This window comes from Mastomys coucha, unplaced genomic scaffold (genome assembly GCF_008632895.1).
Source record: "Mastomys coucha isolate ucsf_1 unplaced genomic scaffold, UCSF_Mcou_1 pScaffold7, whole genome shotgun sequence".
NCBI classification, from domain to species: Eukaryota; Metazoa; Chordata; class Mammalia; order Rodentia; family Muridae; genus Mastomys; species Mastomys coucha.
In genome coordinates this window covers 67835429-67845999 of record NW_022196913.1, presented here as the reverse complement: position 1 = coordinate 67845999, position 10571 = coordinate 67835429, and the positions used below count along the sequence as shown (strand labels likewise).

Below are 10571 nucleotides of genomic sequence, written 5' to 3'. Positions count from 1 at the left end.
ACTCCACAGTACTCATGCACAGTGCCTCTTATCTATAGTCTCAGGGACTCCACAGTACTCATGCACAGATCCTGTAATCTATAGTCTCAGGGACTCCGCTCTTCTCTGGAGTTACTCAGTGGTAGAGTACTGTTGCAGCATATACAGGGTTCTGATCTGATCCCCAGTGCTGCAAAAGGAAAACAAAAGCACAGGCAGGGAGATGGCTAAGAGGGCAAAGCATCTGCTGCCCGTGGTGAGGAACTGACTGTGGCTCCCCAGCACCCACATAAATTCAGACCAGGAGATCCCCAGGGCAACCTGCCTAGACTAGATGAACCACTGAGGTCCAGGTTCCAGGAAGATACCCTGTCTCAGTGACATAAAGCAGGCACTGATTGATTGAGAAAGACACTACACAAAGTCAACTGTTGGCCACCACATGCATGCACAAACTTAGGAACATGCATGCACAGCAGAAACATATACATGTGTAAAAAAGAAAATAGAAACAAAGTTAGCTGGGGCAACACCCTTCTCACACTCCCTAAAAAGGTTGTTTCAGTCTTGTCACACTTCACTTTTTATCCTTGGAAGGTCAGCTCTGCAAAATGATATTGACTTCATTTACTTACTACCAAACCAAGGCGGGGGGTGGGGGTCAACATAAGCCACTGGCGGACCCTGGGCATGGCCTCTCCAGAAACACCTGATACTTTACTCAGCCCTGTTTGTGAAGGAGAATGGAATTTATCCCATGCTGCTGTTCACACCATTATATTAAAGCCCATATCACTGAAGAAATATATTTTGTCCCTAAATCTAAAGTCTCAGTAAACTGAGTTCTTAGTTTCTAAATAGTCAACTGGACACACTTAGACCTATTTATGTAATTTATTTGAATCAGGACCTGTAGCCCAGTCTGGACCTGTAGCCCAGTCTGGACCTGTAGCCCAGTCTGGCCTTGAGCTTTTGATAATCCTCCTGTCTCCATCTTGTGTACTTCTGGGACTGCAGGCGTGAAGCCAGCACACCTAGTATCTTATTCTTAGGCACATGGGAGGGTTGAGTGAGATGTGAGACATCCATGGACAGTGTCTTGACTGTAATCAGTCTCACATATATCTCCAAAGGGAAAGTGAGAGATAGAGCAGCTTTCTGGGGTTTCCTTCTGAAACCAACACATTGTATCCTCTTAGGATTCCATGGAAACACAAACTAAGACATAGTGTAAAAGCTTCTGTCACAACCATGTGCTTTACTGAATCCTGTCAAATGGAGACACCAAGAGGAAATTCTTATATTGACCTTTCTCCAGGGAAACCAGGACTTCTACATGCAATAGATTCAGGCCTGCCTTTGTGTTTGGCACTTAGGGTAAAGGGCCATGTTTGAGGCTACTTCCATGACTTCCAACTGTCAACAGTTCCTTCCCCCACAAGTTTAGTTCAAAGGTAAAGCATGTAGGAATATAAAACTACAAATTCCTACTCAAATACTCAATGTGGTGGACCTTGATGAAAATACTCAGCAAGAACACCTGCTCCTTCACAGTCTCCAAAGAATGCCCAGTAGGTACACTATGAAATCACTGCCTTTGTACTCATGAAATGCTGCACCGACCCTGTAACCTCTCAAAGGCTTCCTCAAACTCTAGCAGATAGTAAATTCTCTCTGAGAGATCTGGAAACCATAGCAAGAGAAAAAAATCCCAGGCAATGGATAGGTTAATTAGAGTTCAATGTCAACATGGCATTAAAAGGCAAATCTAAAAGGATCTGTGGAGGAGAGTGTGGAAAAAATGTAAGCAATTGCCAGAGACCACCACTTCCATCAAGGAGTTCTAAGAGAATGTTCTTAACAGCCCCTAATATGAGCAGCCCTTCATCTAGCTCTTCAGTGATTCACCATGCTGACTTGCGTTAAAGAAATAGGTAAAATGATGAAAAACCAACAAAGTTTGATTTAGAATTCTCTTATTCTAAAAAGTCTGGATGACTGAAAAATGTCAACAAGACAAGGAAGGCTAAGTGGCTGCCTATGTCAGGCACCAAATCCCCTCACACTAAGAATTTTGCATCTTCCTGGTACCAGAGACCAAGAACCATCTACCAAGAGAGCAGTGGACAGTGTCCACAGGGCCAACTGCTTTACTCCTCAGAGGCAGCTCTTTTATGCATTGGAGGTTCACATCTAATGACAACTGGCCAAGTCCAGGGAGACATAGCTAGAAGGCAGTTATAATGAGGCCGTCACACAGCATGGCTGGCCTAGCTTCACACCCACCCAGCCTCACAGCAGTGGGGTCACAGGGTATTTTGAGAAAGTACTGGCTCACTTCCATCAGACTCTAGAAGTCTCTACCAATGATCTCAAATAGCCAGGCTCAGCATTTCAGCACCAAGTTGGCTTTTAAGCTCCTTACTCAGAAATGCTGGAGCTGAATCAAGGACTCTCTCCATCCTAACTTACAGGAGGTGATCTTATCAACAGTTGAGCATGCTCAGGGATTTACCTGCTGTCTGGATCTGAGTATGTCTGAGCAAGGCTATGGAACAAGCAGAATCATCCCCACAAATTCGGTCTTTTCTTAGAGAGCATCCCAGAAGTGATGTGATTAGGGGCAGAGAAGCATTTGGATAACCTACCTGCCATTCTGGTCTGAGGCCCAAGCCACTGACTGCCCCTCCGGTTTAGTTTTATACCATATCCTGATGGCATGAGGAAAGTCAGCAGCTGTCGAAGCCCCCATCTTCCTGATCTGTAAGCTCCAATTGTCAGAGTCAAACAAGAGCTCCCCACAGCCAGGAGCCTGGCTGCAACGGGCGTAGCAGTCCAACTGCTCCCTCCAAGCATCTGCAGGCAGAGCCACAAGGTCACGGACAATCTCACGCCTGAGCTTCTCAGGAGTAGTTGAGAGCTTCAGAGCTTTTGTAAATTTCTCAAGGCCTGGCACAGCAGCCACATCCACCTCCTCTACCTTTAGCACAGATAAATCACAGCAGTCCAACACTAGCAAGAAATCCTCTCTCCCAGGATTCCCTGTGTCACAGCAGTACTTTGAGCTAGAGAGCTCAGAATCATGTTCCTGGTTGTCATGGTTACCATCGTTATCAAAGGCATCATGATCACCTTTACCACAGACTGCAAATTCTCTATGTCCCATCTTAGGTGAGAAGGTACTTGAATCCATCTCAGGAACATGGCAGGGTTCGGCTGTCCTAAATATGTAGGCTTCCTCTGACTTCATCTGGAAGGTCTCCTGGGTGGAACTTGACTGTATTTTAAATCTGTTTCCATCTCCAAAGAAAAGCACTATGTTGCCCTGAATGACTCGATTTCCAAAGTCCACATCCAAATCCAGTATGTAGTGTTTCACAAGCATGTGGCTGGTGTTGGCCATGAGAGGCAGGTCATCCCGGGAAGGGTCCAGCTTTACGTCCATGATGCAGTCTGCAGTTGGTAGCTTTGCTGAATCTCAGCTGAGGCTTCTTATCTCCTCTAGTAGCTCAGAATCGCAAATGCCTGGCTCGCCAAGTAAGAAGCACCCACTGGCACACGTTATCTTTCCACAACTTTCAATTCCCTGGCAAAGAAAAAAGTATGATTAGATAAAATTCCCAATACGACCCTAAATGTTCCTGCAGTTGCAGATCCTGCAGGTTGGCTACCTTGCCTAGTAATCCCCAAGGTGGCAGCTGCTCAGGGAAGAAGGAAGGCTCATCTTTCTGACTGACAGGAGAGAAGCCACACTACCAGACTTCTAACTGCTAAGGGGCACAGTCCTTGTTTCAGAAAAGAGCAATTCTTATGCAAAACTGCAACTATTTCTACCTCTTGTTTTAAAAGATATTAAATGTATTGCTTCTAATTTTGTGCATCAAAACCTAAGTGATTGTTTTTCTACTGTGATTCTAAGTAACAAGTGTGAATGAGGGCTGAATGGCTTCATACATTGTATTCTTTGGGAGTAATAATTTAATCCACACAATATAACCCCAGGGATTAATGCACTTTTCACATTAGGACTGCTCTCCTATCAGCACTTCCAGTAAATTACAGGAAAATGAGCCAATTTACCAGGAGTGCATTCTAAGTATTCCTTTGAGATTGCTCATGGAGACTTTTCAAATTTATAGTTAAATACTCAAGGTATACATTACAACTTAATAGCTGAAAACCCATTAGCATTCTGGGTAATAGCTTTCTTGTGGCAAACAAAAGGTCTTATTTGGAAAAAAAAAGTATGCAAATATCTATAAAAGGAAGGAGAGAAATTAAAATGTAGAAGCAGATGTTGCAATACAATGTACAAGTTCTTCAGAAAAGATCTGAATCCAAATGTTTCCTACGTGATAGCACCCACCTGAAGGGAGAATTATCTGAACCATTCAGCCCCTGACATGCACCTGATTTCTTTTAGCATATGCTGCTTTTCTTTTACCAAAAGATGAAAATCAAATATCAGGGGAAAGAAATAAAACCTGATGATGACAGAGGAGCATATTTAAACTTTTGTATTTTAAAATTCCCAAGAGGTACTCCTTCATCAACCACTTTGTCAACCATTATTTGCTTGACTTTAAGTAAATTGAGCACTATCCCCATGTCTACTTTGCCCCTCATTTCCCAAGTTTATCTGCCCCTACTAGGCCTTACTAAAGCATCTCCTGCAACCCTCTCCTCCCAGCAAACAACCTAATGAGTTTCTACCTTGCTCCTCGTGATTTCCCATCAAAATCTCACCTCACCTTAGGAAGCGTGGCCTCCTATGGGATAAGCAATGCCTGCTTAAGGCAGACCCGCCTGCCTTTGGGCGGCATGTCCCTGGCTCCTCCCCTCCTCTGCATAGCCTTATTTTCAGACCTACTTCTATCTGTCTCCTACCTCTCATGCCCAATTTGTCTAATCCTATTCCCTCTCTAAACCTCAGGTCAAATGCCTCAAAATTCTTCCTGGATTCCCCCTTCTCACTAACCAAAACATTTGGTAATTACTTTATTTTGGAGTTATTTTGCTTTCAGACAAACTAGCCTCACATTTGCAGTAATTTTCTTGCCTCTGCCTCCTGAATTCTTGTGTTGTAGGTGTGGGTCACCAGGCTTGGCTTGGTAGTGAATTTAAATACAACAGGAACAGAAAAAAAAAAAATCAAGATACGAAGAGCAGTTTGAAATTTCTGGAGAAGCTGGTATCTATCTGTCTTGGTACTAGACAAGGCAGTGTATGAAAAGGTAAGTGAGGGTCTACTGGTGTTTGCACAGTCTCCACTGAACCACCATCTACGAATAATAAACTGTGATAGCAACTGCATCTACCAATGAGAAATCACTGTGAAAAGTTCATTCTGCCGGTGTCTGGAACAGTTAACACATACTCTGTACACTATTTTTCTGATTGGGATCTTTTGTTTGTTTGTTTTTGTTTTTTGCTTTTGAGGTAGGCTACATAAATACTGTAGCCAATCTAGGACTTGCTGTGTAATCCAGACCAGCCTTAAACTCCCAGCAACCTCTTGCCTCTGTCTCCTGAGGGTGGGGTTGTAGGAATAAACCATCATGTCATTGTATGCTTAGATTTAAAAAAAAAAATTCGGAACACATAGACATACAGAGACATATGTGCATGTGCAGTTGGGTGTGGGGTGTGGAGGGAGATAGAGGGAGACAGGAAGACAGACAGAGAGAGAGAACAATGTCTAAACTATAACACCTGAAGAGGCAATTTAGCAGTTTTTCACAGAGACCAAGCTACTCATTAGCTGACTCCCAGAGGGGATCATTTATTTCTAAGAATGTAGATAATTTAAGAGTACACTATGTCCTGCAGAGACATTCTCAGCTCTTGTGTCAATGATATGGTGTGGTATAAGGCGCTGCCTTAGAGCCCCATCCTGTCAGGCTGGCTATCAAAACAGTCACTATCAACCCCAGCAGGTAGTTCTCTGGTGGCCAGGCACTGATGCTTCTGAAGGGCCTGCTATTTGGCACAGACTTTTTTGAGAAGTTGGATTTCTATGCTGCCCAGTTTGGCCCTGGGCACCCCACCTCAGCCTCCAAGTACTGCCACAGCTAATGTTCACATCACGCCAGCTTTGGTGTGAACCTTACATGCCTGTGTATGTGTCACTGGACTGACATGGTTTGCTTTTCTTCAGCAGAGTCTCCAGGACTGTCTGCATGGAAGCCAGGCTAAGCCTTGCCTCCAAGCTCTCCAGACCTCCACTTGATGCTCATTCTCAGCTCATTTTAAGCCCCTCCCCTGCTAAGATGCTCATGAATCTTTATTTTAAGATTTATTTTATTTATTTTATGTGTATGAGCACACTGTAGCTGTACAGATGGCTATGAACCATCATGTGTGTGGCTGCAGGGAATTGAACTCAGGACCTCTGCAACCCCCCCACCCCCGCTTGCTCCAGCCCCTCTCGCTCCAGGCTCATGAATCTTTGAAATGCAAAGAATCTCTAGGTCTTTCTAATCCAAGCCTCTCCCTAATGCAGAGGGAGCAATATTCTTCTCAATAAAGGGACCACTGTCTCTTTTGAACTCCAACTTTTTTACAAAAATTCAGATCATACAGAGAGTTACAATGGATATTAAGCTACCTGCACTATTATTGGCTAAAGCTCAACTGGGAGTGTGGCTTACTGAAGGAGTCTAAGGAAAATGAATTCCAAATATAATGTACCTATGTGGCCACTGGCCGATGCTGAAACAGGTTAGAGCTCACAGAAGTGGTGGTCACTTCATCTAGGAGATGACTGGAGGTCTGAGAATGTTCTGCTGCCAGGAGTGCTCCCCCAAAGCAAAAAGGAGCTGAGCAAAGACCACATGACATGTCTGCCTTCCTAAGAAGTAAAGTCACAGCCAAGGTTTCCTTGCCACAGGAAGGCAATGACAGGAACTAGCAATCACAGCACTCAGGAAGGCAATGACAGGAACTAGCAATCACAGCACACAGGAAGGCAATGACAGGAACTAGCAATCACAGCACACAGGAAGGCAATGACAGGAACTAGCAATCACAGCACTCCTTATTAGGCTTAGACCCTAGTTCCCTTTGCCAATATTTTCTTTCTCAATAATCCCTCCTGTCCTGATGTCAGAAGGTCTCTATCTTCATAAATAAGCTAGCCCTGGTCCTACTGCCTATATTGATACACATAGTTCTAGGGATCAGACCTTGGCATAATTCCACTTCTGACTGCATCTCTGTAATGATGTACTACTGCTCTGTTTGCTACTTAAATCTGCTTTACTTCATTGAGCTTTAAAGCAAAACAAAAAAAAAAAAAAGCTTCTTTGGACACACTCAATCCACATCTCTTGTAACTGTCAACCACAAGACCGGGAGAGGTACAGCATTTTGCACAAAAGTCAGCCATTTCTCTTTTGTTGATGAGCGATTCCTTCAGGTCCCATGGTGTCTCACTGATTCTATCCAAATCACTGAATATCACTCAAACACTCTTCACACCCTCACCTACCTTTTTCAATCCACAGACCAGAAGTTAGTTCTTCTTCTGATTATTTTTTTCTTCTTTTCCTTTCTTTTCTTTTTTCTTTCCTTTTCTTTCCTTTCCTTTCCTTTCCTTTCATTTTCCTTCCTTCCTTTCTCTCTCTTTCTTTCTTCTCTTTTTTTTTGGGGGGGAGGAATATTTAAAGCCACCCTCAGGAGATAATGAACAACATTATTACCTAAACTGAGTGTAATGTATAAGCCCACATACGTTGGTTTTCCTTCACCTATTTCCTATTTGTGTTGGATTTGCGTATGAACTAGGTCTCCCTTCTCTGGAAGTACACAGCTCTTGCTGGCGTCAATCAAGGTCACAGTCCCACATTTAAGGAAAAAATGAACTGGCTGTGGTTGCAAATGCATGTCTGTGGCCACTCTGAAAGGCTTTCTCAGCAGATGGCAACCATACTTCTAAGAAGCCTGTTGACTTCAGCACTTCTGGCTATTACTGTGCTCTGATTTAAGTGCCAGCCTGCCTCACTGAAACATTTTCCACTTGCTGTCATAAGCTATAACACAGAAAAGCCTCCCTCTCTATCAAAACCTATGGTTAGTTTTCCTCAGTTACCCACTACAGTCTCTCAAGCATGCCTGCTTTGTGTTCCAACACCCCTGAAAGGCTCCAGGGGATTCATGCTAAAGCAATGCATCAGAAAAGAGAGGCTGCCCTGCTCCCAACAGTGTGGCCTGAGACAGCATCCTTTGACACAATCCTTCCCTCCATAGAATATCACTCCATGCTCCTTCCAAGCTATAAAGTCATATGCAGTTCTCATGGTCCTTCACATATGCTGTGCCATATAGACCTCAGATTGCTGATTCACTTCAAGTTCATGGCTACGTTAAGTGGAGAGCACCGACTATCTGTGAACCCGAGACTGGACACACTTGTGGATTTAACATACAGTTATTTACAGAACAGGTCTTGTTCACATAATTCTACAGTCTAGTAAAGTCATCCACTGACGAACCCCCTCCAGGCTGAGCATGTTTTCTACGACACACCTATACCTCCTTCATGCCACATCTTTTCCACATCATTTTTCCTCTTGCAACTGACTCGGGGCCAAAGGAGGAAATCCTGATTATGTTCACCCTTCTGCACTGCACACAGTGAGAGGTGTGCTCTAGCTTTCACTCTGTAAGCTGCTAGCTCTCAGAGGAGGACAGCCTTATCTTACCAGGCATGGTTGCTCTTTAAGATTCAGCAAACATGACTCCAGCCAGGGAAGCGGGTAATCTAAAGTGCAGGTCGTCCTCTCTCCCTCTGGCTCCTCCAAATCCAATCCCTAAGTCTCATTCCTAGTTCTGCAACAGATCACCTGCAGGGCTGCCATCTCCCATCCCCATCTCCTCTGGCCCACACAGATCTACCACTTCTAACTTCCCTCTCCTAACTGGAACCCTCAGTGCTAACACCTATCAAGATTCCAGAAGAATTTCCTGCCAAGCAACACACAGCCACCATATCTTTCTAAGAATCAGAGATGTCCACAGAAACTGAGGAATAAAATACCCATCTAACAAAGAAGACCAGACATCAGCACCTAGACCTACCCAGATGCATACACACCAGCACGAAAGGACAATCAGTGACAGCCAGGACAACACAACTGCACGAGAGCCCAGCAACTCCCACACAGAAGATCCTGAGTATAGCAACATAGCTGAAAACACAAGAAAGACCTCAAAACAGCCTTCATGAATAGAAGAGGTCCTTAGAGAACAAGTAAATAAACAATTAAAGAAACCCATGAAAACACACATAGTAAAAGGGGATGAATAAAACAGTTCAAGATATGAAAGTGGAAATAGAATCAATACAGAAAACCCAAACTGAGAGAAATCTGGAAAAGCAAAATTTAAGAGCTTGAACAGGAACCTCACCAACAGAATACAAGAGATAGAAGAGAGAGTCTCAATCATTGAAGATACAATAGAAAAATGGCTACCTTGGTCAAAGAAAATGTTAAATCTAAAAACTTCCTGTTACAAAACATCCAGGAAATCTGGGTCATTAGGAAAAGACAAAATAAAAAGGGATTCTCTCGTGAGTGGCACATGCTGGGCAACTCGATTGTTCTGTATGCGGAATCAACATCAAGAGATTTCAGAAGCATAATTTTTTGGTATCTGGGCAGCTAGTGATCTTTGGTCCTGGTGCCTGTGCACTTGTGAAAATAAAGATTTTATTTTAAAAGAAAGAAAGAAAGAAAGAAGAGATGGCTCAGCGGGTAAGAGCACCAACTGCTCTTCCGAAGGTCCTGAGTTCGAATCCCTGCAACCACATGGTGGCTCACAACCACCTATACTGAGATCTGATACCCTCTTCTGGTGTGTCTGAAGTCAACTACAGTGAACTTATGTAAAATAATAAATAAATCTTTAGAAAAAAGAAAGTCTCTGTGGGCTGCTGCCCTGAGCAGACATTGGGTGCAAGCTCTGCAGCCAGTCCCAAAATACCCAGAGGAAGCTCTACTCCCAGGTGCTCTAACAAGCCCAGGATCACAGGATCCCAGAATCACAGGATCACAGAGACAGCTTGACTCTGAGGAGTTCTGACACAACCAGGATCACAGGAAGGACAGGTTCCAGTCAGATTTAGCAAAGGCAGGTAGCACTAGAGATAACCAGATGGTGCGGGGAAAGCATAAGAATATAAGCAATACAAACCAAGGTTACATGGCATCATCAGAACCCAATGCTCCCACCATAGCAAGTCCTGGACACACCATCACACCGGAAACGCAAGATTCAGATATAAAATCACTTCTCATGATGACGATACAGGACCTTAAGAAAGACATAAATAGCACTCTCAAAGAAATACAGGAGAACACAGGTAAACAGCTAGAAGCCCTTCAAGAGGAAACACAAAAATCCCTTAAAGAACTACAGGAAACACAATCAAACAGGTGAAGGAAGTGAGCAAAACCATACAAAATCTAAAAATGGAAATAGAAACAATAAAGAAATCAAAACGAGAGACAACCCTGGAGATAGAAAACCTAGGAAAGAAATCAGGAGCTGTAGATGCAAGCATCACCAACAGAATGCAAGAGATAGAAGAG

The 10571-nt window shown here is 43.6% G+C and overlaps 1 protein-coding gene and 1 non-coding gene across 10 annotated transcripts in view; one reads left to right on the top strand and one right to left on the bottom strand.

The window, feature by feature from the left end:
• The window catches only part of Aopep (aminopeptidase O (putative)), a 322390-nt gene that overhangs the window by 261615 nt on the left and 50204 nt on the right, over positions 1-10571 (bottom strand). For 8 of the 9 annotated variants that reach the window (XR_004114970.1, XM_031358313.1, XM_031358309.1 and 5 more), the window contains exon 2: positions 2628-3565. Coding sequence is in view for 8 of the 9 variants with exons in the window: in XM_031358313.1 (XP_031214173.1) it covers positions 2628-3424 (797 nt within the window). In the remaining variant the exon portion in view is untranslated. Of the gene's footprint in view, positions 1-2627; positions 3566-10571 lie in introns of those variants that run through there. The other variant, XM_031358318.1, reaches the window with a different exon arrangement.
• Positions 9535-9668, top strand: LOC116082895. Its single transcript, XR_004115511.1, has one exon. It is a non-coding gene; the product is annotated as a U11 spliceosomal RNA (small nuclear RNA).